General features: G+C 34.7%; 1 protein-coding gene across 2 annotated transcripts in view; it reads right to left on the bottom strand.

Annotated features, from left to right (window-relative positions):
* LOC149804697 (ribokinase-like) overlaps nucleotides 1–15,405 on the bottom strand; it is a 24,495-nt gene extending 9,090 nt beyond the window's left edge. Inside the window, exons 1-5 of one of the 2 annotated variants that reach the window (XM_089943188.1) lie at nucleotides 15,274–15,405; nucleotides 12,888–13,020; nucleotides 4,200–4,263; nucleotides 3,192–3,254; nucleotides 1,401–1,565 (exon numbers count right to left, since the gene is read on the bottom strand). In XM_089943188.1, the coding sequence (XP_089799314.1) occupies nucleotides 1,401–1,565; nucleotides 3,192–3,254; nucleotides 4,200–4,263; nucleotides 12,888–13,020; nucleotides 15,274–15,323 (475 nt within the window). In that variant the 5' untranslated portion in view covers nucleotides 15,324–15,405. The remainder of the gene's footprint in view (nucleotides 1–1,400; nucleotides 1,566–3,191; nucleotides 3,255–4,199; nucleotides 4,264–12,887; nucleotides 13,021–15,273) is intronic. The other variant, XM_089943195.1, reaches the window with a different exon arrangement.

Here is a 15,405-nt window from a genome sequence, read left to right as displayed (position 1 = left end):
TTAGCCACTGTGGTAGTCATAGTGGATTTAAGATAAGCACCATGTTGTTTTAGAATAAACTAGATACCATTAGAAGACTTTTCATGAATAGCCCATCATGTTATGACCATCCATTCTGGAGAATTGGTGACAAGATTTTCAATATGTTCATTGTAGCGGCCATATTTGAGGTCTGATCAGCACCATTTTCATTCAAGACCAAATAGATATCATAATCAGTCTTCTGGTGAAACATCAAGTCAATGAGGCTTTCCATTTCGGATAAGTGGCAATAACAAGATTTTAAATCTGGTTGCCATTTCAGCCATACTCAATACCAGATCCTCAGCATTTTCCTTTAGTACTCAGTCATGAGAAGTCTTCTGGTGAAAACCCAATGTTGATGTCATGAGAAGTCTTCTGGTGAAAATCCATTGTTGATGTCATGAGAAGTCTTCTGGTGAAAACCCAATGTTGATATGACTTTCCTCTAGAATGAGTAACAATAGCCACTTTGGTTGCCACACTGGATGTCAGATTAGTGCACTTGTTTTTAGACCAAATAAACACCATAAGATGTCTTCTGGTGAAAATCTGATGCTGACATAGCTTTTCAACAGCAATAACAAGATTGTCAAGATGGCTGCTCTGGTGGCCATACCAGATGCCAGATAGCAACATTTTTATTTAAGATCAACTAGACATCAACTAGATATTATAAGAAGGTTTCTGGTGAAAACTCCATGCCAATATAACTTTTCATTAAGGAGGAGTAGCAATAAACAGATTTTAAATATTTAGATCATGGTGGCCATATTGGCTGTTAGATTGACCATTTTCTTTTAGGACTAACTAGACATTGTAAGAAGTCTTTCATTTCAACTCCGATACTAATATGACCACCCATTTCAGAGTAGCAATCATAAGACTTCAAGGTCATGATTGTGGCAGCCATATTAGACGTCCAGGCAGAACCATTTTTCATTTTGGACCAACTAGACATCATGAGAAGTCATCTGGTGAAAACCAATTGTCACCATAACTTTCTATTGAGGAGGAATAGCAATATCCAGATTTTCAGACTGGCCACAGTAGAAGTCAAACTGTAATCAGAGCATCGCCAATTTTGTTTAGGATCAACTAGACCTTGGGATGAATGCTTGAGTAAAGTTTAATGTTAATCCTTAAAGAAGGAAAGTAGCAATAAAAGCTTCTCCTAATGGATGGATGTCGGATGATGAACACGCCATCCCATAAGCTCTTATGTTCTATGACCAGCAATTGCTAATAAATGATACATAATTTAAATTAAATTTAAATAAAAACAAGTACACTGTACAAGTTACAAGTCTCCATAACAAAACCATTTCTACCACATCTTCCAATTTAAACAATTGTTTCTCATGAAAACTCCACAATACCTCCAAACTTTTTGGCCAACTTTAGAGCTGCCAGTGTTGTTTGTGGATTTATTTCTAGCTGGCAGATAACGACTTTGGAGGATGTGATCAATGACTTGGCAGCATCGACATCTTCCTCAGACAAGAGCAGATTAGCCCCAGGAACAATGACTATAGAATTCTGACCTACAATTATGAAGAAACAAAATGTTGCAACTTATGTAGTACTTTAATAATTAAATTGTTTTTTTACTTTATTATTATGATTTCTTGCAAATGGATTGGACATGCCCCTTTGAATTTCTTTGGTTCACACCAAAATAAACTAATTTGGCTCTACCGGCTGGTTCTATATTTTGGCCCATTAATTACGAATCATGCACAAAATAAACTGAAGCTAGCTGAAGTTATGTTTGTTTACTGTTACAATGTCGGCAGTGTGTCAGAAATTGCAGTTCCTGTGTACCAGCTGTAAAATAAAAAAAAAAAAACACAAATGATGATATTTAACTCAATATATAAAACTATGAAAACATAAAGCTAAAAGTCAAATCAATAAGAAATTTTTAAAAAATCCACCCGTAAAGAGAGTGAAGCAGGAATCCTGATTCTCAACATTCTTGGAGATATTTTCCTTCTTGAAGTCTGACCATGACCTTTAAACCTTTCGATCCCAAAATGAATAGTGTATTCCATGTCTCAAAGCAATCCGCAAAGTTGGGTCAAAGTTCATGACAAGCATCTCATAATATTGTGAAAACTTTTGTATTCTCCGAGAAACTATTACCTCAGTATTTGATCCCTATATCAATAGTTATTCATATTCAAATGCAAGCCTTTTTACATTATCAAGAATCTGGCATACTGTTATTGTGTGGAAACAGTTTCATTTTTGACCTTCTGGTTCCAAAATTGATTTTCTTCCCTGCTGCTAATTCCAAAGTTTGGTAACGCTACAAAGTGGAGAACTTGAGTTATTGTGAAGAAACGAAATAGGAAAATGATGGATGGAGGATGTGCTATTCTTCACCCAAAGGCTGGTGTATAAAAATAAAAGTTTGCTCTAGTAACTTCTTGGTGTGATGATCCCTTAACATCATGTTCATTTATCTGGTGATTTAGTCAAATTAACAATTATACAAAGTGACTATATTTTCTGACTTTTTTATTTACATTTTTTATCATACTATCACATATTTCAAGCATCAATTAACCATACAACTGGTGGCATTATAACCACCAATGTATAGCAATAAAAAATTTTCCTTAGAGCCATGACATCCTAATGGCATCCAAGTCTAGTGGTGTGTCTGTGTGTGTGTGTGAATAGTGTTGTATGCATCCTTCTACACAGTTTAAGCCTAAGATTTCAAGCCCTTGACTATAAATGAATGTGATGTTTACATGTCCAAGAATTTTATCCATACTTGGAGACAAACTAGGAAATCAAGGCAGTTGAACTTCATTTGAGATATAATAGATTGAAGTTCATGTTACATTGCTGCATATTTAGTCACGTATAACACAGATCAAACTGTACATGGACTGCTGTCTGATAATGCATCAGATCTGGGTGTATGCTGTTTGTTCATAATGTGAAATGAGCAATGCTGATTCAATCTGTCAGCAACTTCTGTGACTTCAGATCTGGGTGTATGCTGTTTGCTCATAATCAATGTGAAATGAACAATGATGACTCAATCTGTCAGCAACTTCTGTGACACCAACTCTGGGTCAAAATGTTGCTGTTTGAGATACTTTGTACATCAAAAAAATAAGACAGATTGATGAAAATATATAGAACATCTTTACCTGCTTCTTCAACACAAATAGGCGCTACCCCTGTTGTGCTCTGATCTGTAACTGTCACAAAGTCTGAAAAATATTATCATTAAAAATTTAAACAACTGAAAGTAAGCTGCTATTTGATAACTCAATCCAATCAGACTCTCTTAACTTTAAGATTAAACTCTACTGAAAACGGTGTATATTATCTACTGGGTCAACCTTGAATCCTTGAATAGCTGTCAACCAAAGAAAATAGTATAGTTCAGCCTGTCTTTGGCTGCCACATGTGGTGAGAAACGTCACCAAGAAAGGCTGTTGTTTACTGTGGGTAACTCAATTTTATTTTTTACTTACAATTAGGTTTAAACTATATAAAAAAAAGTGTCTGTTTAAGATGGAAGGCTCATTAATACATACATCCTTAAAGACTGTAATTTGCTTAATGTTTCTTTTGCCTCAGCCGAAGAAAAATTACACCTTACCTAAAGTGTATTTTTGATTCCAGATTTATTCTAATTATCCTTAACTTTAAAATACAAAAGGTGTATAAACTTAATTTTTTTTCAGAATCTATTTTTGCTATATACATTTAATTGAGGATGTAATGCACTGGTAGCTGAGAGTAAATAGAAGGGAGGTAAATACCAAAAGCCTATGAAGTCATTAATAAAAACAACATACCTTGACTGTAATTTCCAAAGTGTACACATTTAATGGCCTGAAGATACATGTACCATATGTATTTGCTTTAAAGCTGAATTAAACTGCAATGATCCTAATATGCTGTGGGGTCTATGTTGTTTGTTCTACTGATTACTTCTAACAAAGAGCACAGACCCAGATCTTCTGGCGCATAATGTATGGATCTGTGCAGTTTGCAGTTGGTCTTGTAAGTGAGTATATATGGTAAACATTTATGAAAATTCTGTAAATCATGAGCATGTAAACATGAATAGTTCCAGTAAGCTATGAAAATAATTTGAGGTTCATAAGTAATAATAAAAAAAATCCTGCTTTCAGTAAATGCTTTACCTGTATTTATTCCATTGTCTTTAAAATTCTTGATAAAGTTCTCACCAAATGAGTCTGCTCCAACCTGAATTGTAAAGTGCAACATTGAAATATGCTAATGATTTGAATAACTTTCAAATTATCACTATAAAAATTGCAATTGCATTAGTTGAAATATGTAAGGAAAATTTCCATTGGTCAGAACAAACCCAGAGGTCTCACTAGGATTTTAAAATGAGGAGTCAGGGACTCCTATTTTGAAAAAAACAGGAGTCCCACCAGCAAAAGTTGCAGTCCCCTACCAGAAGCATATTGGGAATACCTGAAATGGCTTAATTTCCAAAGGAGTAGAACCAGTGGTTGCCACTGAGTTTAATTTTCTAATTTCTTTATATCACTGATATATATATAACTCTTATTTGTCCATTAAAGTGAGAGCGAATTATGTCAGGCCAAGGAAATGTCTTACTCCATGCACTATGCTAGGCATCACACATAGTGTTCCATGTGATCAGTTCTAGCAACTTCTAGCACTGTTTAATCTCATTACAATCTTTGCCAATTTGCCCCAAAATACTTTTCCAAATTTGCACACAGCATTTTGTCTAACTCTTGACATGTCTTGTTTTCAAAGTCACATGCACTGCTTACTCGGCTACACTTGGAAATGAACACAATAATGAAAGGTAAAGTTGTTCATTTGATATAAACTTACACAAAAGCACATCACTGGGTCTTTATGCCTCTGTATTCAGTCATTGTAAATATCAGTACATTTTCCCACCACTCTGCAGCTAATCAAGTCTTTGAACTTGCCGCCAACATATTGGGTCATGTTCTTCAGATGTACTCTTACAATGACTACATGTACATCTGGGAGTCTTTCAGCCACTGCATTTTTTTGTTGTAAATATCAGCACAACTAAAATGATCATTTGATCAACATATTTCAGCAGATGGTTGAAGCAGGACTGCCAAGCCCTTGAATCTGCCATCTGGCAAATGTGTGCATATGGAGGACTCTTGTATAAATGATTTGCTGTGTCTCAGGTAAAAAGATACATGTGATTAAGCATTTCTGAGACCTCTGCAACCATGCGATCAGCCCAAGCTGTGTTTATTTCTGTATAAACTGACTGGAGAATTATTTTATGGCACGTTCTATAAATAGAGTCATATGATAAGTAACCAATGTAAACAATGAAAAGAGGCAAATATACTGCATGCCTTCAAAATTAAATAAAAATGTTAGTTGGCTTTTTTTCTCCTGAAAAATCATTTTGAGAGAATCAAATAACAAATCTTTGAAATATTTTAGAGAAATAAAAAATCACTCTTTCTCTGACAATACTGGATAAAACTGGATGCTAGGTCAAGGTTGGCTGTGACCCATAATTTGCATGCAATTCTTGTGTCCCAAATGGTAGAATATTTGAAAATATTTGCTGAATTTGCCATACCAGGTATATTTCATAGATGGAGACATTGGACACACTGACTCGTCAATATCTATTGTGCCTTCTGAAGTGGACAGTATTTCATAATCTAAATTATCAAGCATTCTGAATGAACCATCTCAACTTTAGTCACTTGCCAGTTGAATAGCAGGATGATCACAAACCAAAACAATTTGGATCTCTCAAAGAGGAATGATGGCCAGAAACGAAAAATGATTTAAATCTCAAAAAAAGTCAGATCTCCTATGTAGACCCTCTCTCAAAGCTGGGAAACTCAAAATCTACCATGAAAATTATTGCAGAGCATTATTACTTCCACTGCAGATTGTTACAAATGAAAGAAAACCATAGGTAGATATAGGAACTGTAGAATGGGGGTCAAATGACAATAACACAATAACATTTGGACCCATAGTCCTACAATGCAATATGCCAACCCTGATGGTTATGACTGGGGTGGGATAGCTCCCACCCCTCCCCATTGTAACTGTCACAGTCAATGTTTTACTTTGTATAATCATTGCATCCCCATCACTATAACCATTTACCAATGGTCTTAATTTAATCTGTATGGAGCCACTGTAGTTATCCTAGCCCATCACTATAACCATTTACCAACAGTCTTAATTTAATTTGTATGGAGTCACTGTAGTTATCCTAGCCCATCACTATAACTATTTACCAACAGTCTTAATTTAATTTGTATGGAGTCACTGTAGTTATCCTCGCCCATCACTATAACCATTTACCAACAGTATTAATTTCATCCGTAAGGAGTCACTTGGTTATCCTAGCCCATCACTATAACTATTTACTAACAGTCTTAATTTAATTTGTATGGAGTCACTGTAGTTATCCTAGCCCATCACTATAACCATTTACCAACAGTCTTAATTTAATTTGTATGGAGTCACTGTAGTTATCCTAGCCCATCACTATAACCATTTACCAACAGTCTTGATTTAATTTGTATGGAGTCACTGCAGTTATCCTAGCCCATCACTATAACCATTTACCAACAGTCTTGATTTAATTTGTATGGAGTCACTGCAGTTATCCTAGCCCATCACTATAACCATTTACCAACAGTCTTGATTTAATTTGTATGGAGTCACTGCAGTTATCCTAGCCCATCACTATAACCATTTACCAACAGTCTTGATTTAATTTGTATGGAATCACTGCAGTTATCCTAGCCCATCACTATAACCATTTACCAACAGTCTTAATTTAATTTGTATGGAGTCACTGTAGTTATCCTAGCCCATCATTATAACCATTTACCAACAGTATTAATTTCATCCATAAGGAGTCACTTAGTTATCCTAGCCTATTAATGAACATGAAAATAGGTTTATAGAAATGAAAGTTGGTTACTCACGACAATAGTGAATCAGTCAAATCATGCTGAACTCATCTATGAAAGTATTAAATCTAAGAGTTATTTTTAGATCCATTAAAATAACATATACTCTGCTTTAAATATTGAGCTTCTGCTCAGAATTCATGCCCAATTTAGATAAAATACTAAGACCATGCCATGTAATGTTCAAAACCTTTGATCGGATACCAATGTTTGAATTACTTGTTTGATATTGACACAGCTATCACAGTGCTGATGGATAACCCTTTATTCTATATATATAGGTACATACAAGAAGCCATAAAGGGAAACTCGCATACTGAAATAAGACTATAAAACTGATACAGAATATTTTAGAAAAGCAAGATCAAAATAAAGGAATTAATACCCTTCAGGCAAGCCACATTATTTGCTGTGTGATTTGGCAACTAACAGTTTGTAACATGATAAATACTGAAAAACAACACTGAATTTTTAATTAATCCCATAGCTACAACAAAGACTCCGCAGGAATTTGGAATTTTAATTCTGCTAAATCATTTCAGATCAGTCTTGTCTTTTATGATAACAGATGTACAAAAAGTCCATCCCAGAAAAACTTAATATGAACTTTACCTTAGATTTTATGGTCATGTGATCTGTAGGTTCCTTAATGTACCTTTCAGGACATATGACTGAAAGATTATGTCGTACTCTGGATTTCTTAATCCCCAAACCATTCCATGCATGCAACAGCAGATGCTTCATTTAGTTACTTAAACATTAATAGCTGCAGCTTTTTCATCTCAGAGATCTTGGAAACACTTAATTACGCATGGGACACAGAAAATCACTGAGGCGGGAGCCCTCCGTATGCATGTAATAGGTGTGCGACAAAATTCAAAGACTTGCTAGTCCTGCTTCAGCCACCTGCTTTGTGGGAAAATGTGTTGATCAATTAGCTGTGCTGATATTTACAATGACAGAATTCAGTGACTGAAAGACCCCTTGATGTACATACATGTTGCCATTTTATAAGAGTACATAAAAAAGAACATGATGCAATAGCTGGACAGCAAGTTCAAAGGCTCTGACTGGCGGCCGGGTGGTAAAATGTACTGATATTTACAGTGATTGAAGTCAGAGGCAGAAAGACCCAGAGATGTACTTGTGGTCATTTATAAAAGTACATCAAATAAACAACTTTAGCTTTCGTTATTGTGTTCATTTCCGAATGTAGCAGAATAAGCAGTGCACGTGACCTCAGAATCAAGACATGTTGAGACTTAGACAAAATGCCATTCGTAAGTGGGTGACAAGTCGCCTAAAAATGTAAACTTCGCCTTCATCTGTTAGGAAAGCGACAACGACTTTGCCCTGTGATTATTTAAGAGGTACATCGGTGATCTGGATATATATTAACTGCCTCTTATACACTATTTCGTCATAAATTAGTTTGAAACTGTAAGTGAGCCAGTAGGCCTAACGGGAAGTAATGGCGGACTTCACTAAGTCTGGGATGTACCAGTTTATTAGATTGTCTGTTTTCTTAAATCATCGGACAAATCTATTCAGAATTTTTTTTAAAAATAATTGAAACCAAAACCTACGTATTATTTTATTAAAGATTTAACTTTAAAATGCAAATTATGTAGGTCAGAAACGTATGGGACAATGCTATGTTGTGGAATTCGTGAGATGTACTTTAAGGTCTAAGCTGTTTTCTGACTTGACACGTATTTGCAAAAATTCAGGGAAAAGGACAGCAAATCAGATACTATTTATCTGCCTAAAATTACTACAAGTGCGTATACAACTAAATAAACCATAAATTTGCGATCATGTTAATGGACTGTTGTAATGAAGCTATATTATAGTGAGTGATTACATTATGAAAACCTCTCCATCTAAAAATAGATGCACTCACGTCTGTGTTGATTCTGTAGGAAAGAAAGGACTGTAACTTTTGATGGTAGGACTCCCATTTTTACCAAAATGGGAGTCCTGGACTCCTAGTTTTAAAATCCTAGCGAGACCTCTGGATCTAAAACAAACTGCTTAAAGATGATCACCATGGAATGCCAAAGTACTGAGCTTTTTTAAATTTGTACATAGCTAAGATTTCAGACAAGCAATCCAAAATCACCCAAATATTTAAATGGCAATCTGTACATAGCTAATGGTCCAAACAATCCAAAATCACTAAAATACCTACATGGCAATTTGTACATAGCCAAGGGTTCAAGCATCCAAAATAACTGAAATATTTACACTGTAAGTTTTACATACTTGCTTATAGTCCAACTGCAAAGACCCAGATCTGTCTGTACAGTTGGACTTTACTTGTGAGTATATTCTGTAAGAATTTATCATGGTTCCCATGCTTTTCTAAAGATAAATTTCCAGGTCATTTTCAGGGGTTTTCCAGGGTGAAATTAATTTTTCAAGGTTCACACATGACCATTTCTGAATGGAATTAAAGTACATTTTAGATTATAAAACATGAAATTTCTAAATCTAAAGATGTCTTGAAACTCTCCAAAAAAACTGTCAGAAAATGATCATGCACAAAACCAAAAAATGTATCACATGAAACAAGTTTGATTATATTCCTATAAATTGCATGTAAAGCCCTTTCAATGTACAGAATAAAAATTCTAACCTTATTTTGCTGACCTGCATTATGTTGGTAAGTGGGGACAAAATAATGAACATAAATTAGTTTTGTTTCTTTTCAAAGCTTTAATTCTAAAGAATTCTATAGCAATATATATATATATATATATATATATATATATATATGCATGTTATAAAAACTAAACATTTCCTATTACAGTATAAAAAACAATAAACGCAAATAGTTAGAATCTTGTCTTGTAACGAAATGAGTTTACCCTGAATTTAACTGTGCCAGTAAAATCCCAGACAAGATTTTTTAAGCAACCTAATCTCCTTAAAATAATCTGCTTAAAAATCCATCATTCAAAAAAAATTCAAAAGGGTTGATTTCAATTTGGACAAAAAAACCTTCAAAATTATATACTGTTGTATAAACAAAGACTGAATTTTCTGTAAAATCAACATCTCATCTTGTAATTTGTTAAACGAGTCCCCAAACCTGTATTGATATAGAGGCTCATATCGTTTTTAATATATAATACAAGGGATGACAAAATCTCATTTTAGCTCTGAGATTCAACAATTTGGACTTCAAATTCAGCTTAAAATGAATAGCAGTCCATTTTCTGATCTGGGTTTCCTCCGAATATTTTCACCCCATTTTTCATATTTGGACATCTGGGTGTGAAGTAATTGCAATTGCATATAAAAAATTTGGAATTTGCTGCCACTGTGCGGTAGCAACAAATGGTAGTCACTTACCAGCGGGCCTAGACAATTTAAATGTATGTTCAGGGATGGTCCTGGCTTTTAAAAAGCTGTCGCCAAAAAAATCGCCAACCTCAATATTTTGTCGCCAATTTTCAAAAAGTGTTGCTAGAACAAGTAGTGTACATGTTTTCAAGTGTTAATTTAGTCTGTTAATGTAACAGGCAATGAAAATTACAAAAGATGGGTTAGTTAATACTCTAATTACAACAAGCATTAACAAAATGTTACATAGTGTTACATGAAGATCCGTCGTGATTTTAGGGCTGCCCACTTGTTGAATGCAGTTTCAAAGTCTAATTTTTCACATCTGTACATGCTGATTCTCATTAAATTCTTGAGAGATGAGATGCAGAGTTATTTCTGATGTCAGTTTTGATGAGGTTCATCTTACTGAATCCACGTTCACAGTCTACAGTGCTGACAGGCGACACCAGTAGTCTCTCAGCAGTACCCCCCCCTTATGGCTAGCTTCAGAAAGCTTGTTGTGAATTGCTTCCTAGATCCCAAGAATGATCACTGAATGCTGTATAAAGCTTCCCGACAAGCAAAATAGGATCTCCATTCCCACGAATGAAACTTACATGAGTCAACACCTGGCAATATTGGACCGTATATATAAGCATAAATTCACACCCAATTTTGGGATTCTTTCACTCCTGTATTTTGAGAAATAAATAATTATTATTAATTATGCAAAACTGTTTTTGCTATTTCTTGTTGTGGAGTTTAAGTCTCTGCAGCCTTAACACGGATTGATGGCAAAAGGAAAAGATCAATGAGTAAAATGCTGCACTGGCATCAGATTAATTGTGATTGAGATTTTTCCATTTGCTTTGTATTTATACACAGTAGTCGGTACTTCAAAGGTTATCAGTTTTCTATGAAGGTTCAGCAAAACTATTGTACTGGTATATGTAAAAAAAAAACAAAAAAAAAAAAACAACAGAAGGATTAGCCATTCAGCTAACTGTATCTGTTTTATTCACGTCTTCAGAAGTTGGTCAGTTGTAGGTATAGTTCGATAGCATGATTGACTGTGATACAGTACTCAGCCCAGATGTCAGCATAAGCAGATTATGATGTAACAATGCACTGTAAAGATGGGGTTGTCAATACGAACAAAGGATCGTATGTGTAATAGATTGATTCCAATGCATTGCTTAGTCAAGTTTGTGGCTTCCTTTCATTCTCCCTTTTAATTTATCCAGTCCAAATCCATGATTGTATGTACACATTAAATAACCAAAAAGTCTGTCGCCAAAAAAATCGCCAGATGGGATATTTTTGTTGCCAATAAGGAAAAAAAATCGCAATTTGCGACATTGGCGAAGCCCAGGATTATCCCTGATGTTATATCTACTTATACCTGTATGAAATCAATAGGAAAATAATTTATTTTCTCAGAAATGGCAAGTATTATAATCGTTATGTCTTTAATCCGCTGACAGACTAGAAGAAACTACTAGTCACATGACTTCAAAACTCTCAAATGACATTGGAAATCCATTTGTCACGTGATACATAAATTCAATTACATTAAATAAAAGTCTGATACTTTTTGTAAAACTAGCAATCTAGCCAGTCTGATTTATCAAGCAGAGAGCACGTCAACGTGGTAGTTACACGATACAACAAAACTCAATTAGTTGTTCTCAAAATATATAAATAGGGAAAATCTGTGTTCTTTTGTTTTTTGTATTTTTATTACAACCAGTATACGACTTTCATTTAATATTTTATAATTATTTTTTTCTCTACAACATTTAAAAATGTGGGTTGTTCGATATTTTTTATAACAGGTCACATTTCATCAACGCCATAGTTCATCTTATCCTTCAGCAGATTAATGACATAATGATTACAATAGTTACATTTTCTGAGAAAATAGGTCATTTTCATATTGGTTTCATGCATGTATCACTTGATCTAACAACATTTAAAATTTGCTAGGGCATCCGGTGTGCAGTTACGCTTTGCCACCACCATGTTGGCCTCTTATGCTGCTAGACTGGTTTTCACACCTTCCATGTAAGGAAAGATACAGATTTTGAGCTGACTTTGAAAATAAAAGTCTACTGGACGAATCTAATCCGTGAAGCATTTGGATTTACTCAGCATATCTGATTATTGCAAGCACCCAAATGATCCATACTGCACCCTCCAAATATTCTGGTTAGAAATCGATAAATTTAACTCACAATCTGTTTAGTTACGATTTAAGTATGTGATTGTTTTGGGTGTCATGTGCTAGCGGAAAATTCCCAGCTTTTTCCCGACTTTCGTCAGTATTTGCGAAATTAAAGGACTTTTCACAGTCGGGAAAAAATTATTATTTCTCCCAACTTTTTCCCAATAGCATGAGAACCCTGATTTATAATTATCAAATAAAAAGCCAAATTCACAGCCACACAACTCTGTAACTGCCAATGTTAGAAAAATAACATCTAAATGTCTCACTATCTGATAAAACTAACAAGCTTAAGGCTCAAATATTTTATAATTGATGAACCTCTCAAAGACCTTTGCCACCATTGCAGCTTTGGCCCCAAGTCTGGCTGCCATCACACATTGGTTAGCTCCCTTGCCACCAAATCCCATGGAAAATCGGCTGCCCTGTATTGTCTCCCCTTGTTTAGGCAAGCGTGGAACATAGCTATATAAAGAAAAATATTAGCTGTGAAAATGGGTCATTTATTTAATTAACAATACTTGGAATACCCATAAGGCTGAAAATTTAAATAAAAGCAAAAATTAAAACCCGAACCATCAATGATCAATCCAAATCCACATACTTAAAGACAGAACGAAAAATTGTCGATTCTAATACAACATTTTTAGACCTGACAAATGATGATCCAGTAAAGTCCATTTATTTAAGCATTCAATAAACAGTGATCATCCAAGTCCACAAATTGAAAGACCAAACTAACAATGATCTATAAACTGAATTAAATATTAAGGAAAAAGAAAATTTTAAAAAAGAATTCACAATATTTGGTCTTGTTTCCCACCTATACCCCATAACAAGAATATAACTGTTCTTTTCCAAAAAGTCAAATTGTACAAGACATAAAATCCACCCTCTTTCTAACATATATTCTTAAGAAAAGAATTTCTTAAAACAATTCGGATGGGCAAATATATAATTTAAAAATGTGTTTAATGTGATCAAAATTAAAAAATTAAAATCTTACTGATTAACTGACATAATCTTTTTTTATTTTAAATATAAAATTGATCCCTTATTTTGATTTATGTTAAAAATCCACAATTTTCTTCATGTCTTCAATTACAATGACTGACTTAAGACTAAACAAAATTGGAAACTGCTGAAACTATCTCAGATTCTTTTTGTTATGTTTTTTAACATGTACATTAATTTCAAAATTGCGTACATCAAGAATAAGCCAAAATTCTTTGTGCATAATTTATGTACATTTTAAAACCCAACATTAAATGCTATTCACAATTTACTGTAGAAATGTAATGTGTGTGTGATTTGAATTTTTTAATGTAGCTTTAAAAAAAACCCAGTCATATCACTACAATGCCTGCAGTGTGACAGTTTAAAGTGATGTCTACGCAGACATGTAGCATGATGTCCACCCAGTCACATTATCCTGACACCAGGCCAACTAGTCCTAACACTAACCTCTTAATGCTGAGCACCAAGCGAGGCAGCTGTTAGTACCATTTTTGTAAGTCTTTGGTATGACTCAGCTCGGGATCGAACCCACGACCTCCCACATCCGAGGTGGACACTCTACCCACTAGGCCACGGGAGCAGTACATAAATGTAATAACATGAAGTCAATCCACCATTAACTTCAAGTTGCATGAGACTGGAAACCAGTCAAATGTGATGATTGCGTCAGCAGACTACATGAAATTCTGACAGCCCAGATGGTGGAAACTTTTCCTCCACCAAAAATACTGGCTATCATGTGCTGAAAAATGGTGTCATGCTACAAAGACAAATCCAGTGGCCTAAGTGGTTAGAGCATCTGCCTCAAATGTCATGAGTGTGAACTCTGACCAAGTCATACCAAAGACTTATAAAAATGGCACTATCAGCTGCCTCGCTTGGAGCTCAGCATTAAGAGGTTAGTGTTAGGACTGGTCAGCCTGGTGTCAGGATAATGTGACTGGGTAGGACATCATGCTACATGTCTGTGGCATGATGCCCCAGTGCTAGTTATCACTAAAAACTGCCACACTGCAGACAGCATAGCGTTATGAGTGAAAAAATGTTAAAGCTACATTAAAAATCCAAATCACACACACACACACATACTCATACCCACAAAACACAAAGAAAACTCCACAAACGCTAATATTTACTATTCCATCAGAAATGGAGCCTTCAAATGTGTGATGGTTGACAATCCTTTGGTTACACTATGTTAACTGTTTTGTATATAAATTTGTATATGTATTATAAGTAGATATGTAGGAAAAGACTGACAAAAGATATAAATAATCAAAATATCTTTTTAAAATGGAAGAAAAAAATAACCAAAACAATAATAAAGAGATTAAGACGAACTGAAATACAGCAATACAACTCAGTAAAATAATATCCTTTAACGTCTTTGCACTGCATTTGTTGCGTTTAGTTGGACCTCCTAACAATACCTTTACTGAACATAGCCAGGTTACATACTGCCACCCAAATAACATCACCAAAACACGTCTTATGACAACCCTAGTTCTACAAAGTAAAACATAGCACGTTATTTTTGTTTTAGTACTATTTTGTCTTACTACCCAAATAACGGGCTTGTATAGCGTGTTCCGATATCGGTTGACATCGGAACGAGTAGTCAAAGTTTCAGGAATGTTATTTTTTTGTAACAAATCTTACTTTTAAGCAAAATTACATGTACTGTAATAATGAAAATATCACCTAATAAGGTCAGTGTTGCATGATCCAACAACCGTCACGCTTATATTCATGCTGACACTTGTTATCAATTGCTTCCTCCGTTTATAGGTCGTTTCGGCCTGGTTCAGGACGATCAGGTCGGGATGTAGTTCA

Source organism: Sinohyriopsis cumingii, chromosome 2 (genome assembly GCF_028554795.1).
Source record: "Sinohyriopsis cumingii isolate HCF-2022 chromosome 2, ASM2855479v2, whole genome shotgun sequence".
Taxonomy (NCBI): Eukaryota; Metazoa; Mollusca; class Bivalvia; order Unionida; family Unionidae; genus Sinohyriopsis; species Sinohyriopsis cumingii.
Note: the sequence above shows the minus strand (reverse complement) of the source record. Positions and strands in the feature narration are given on the sequence as shown.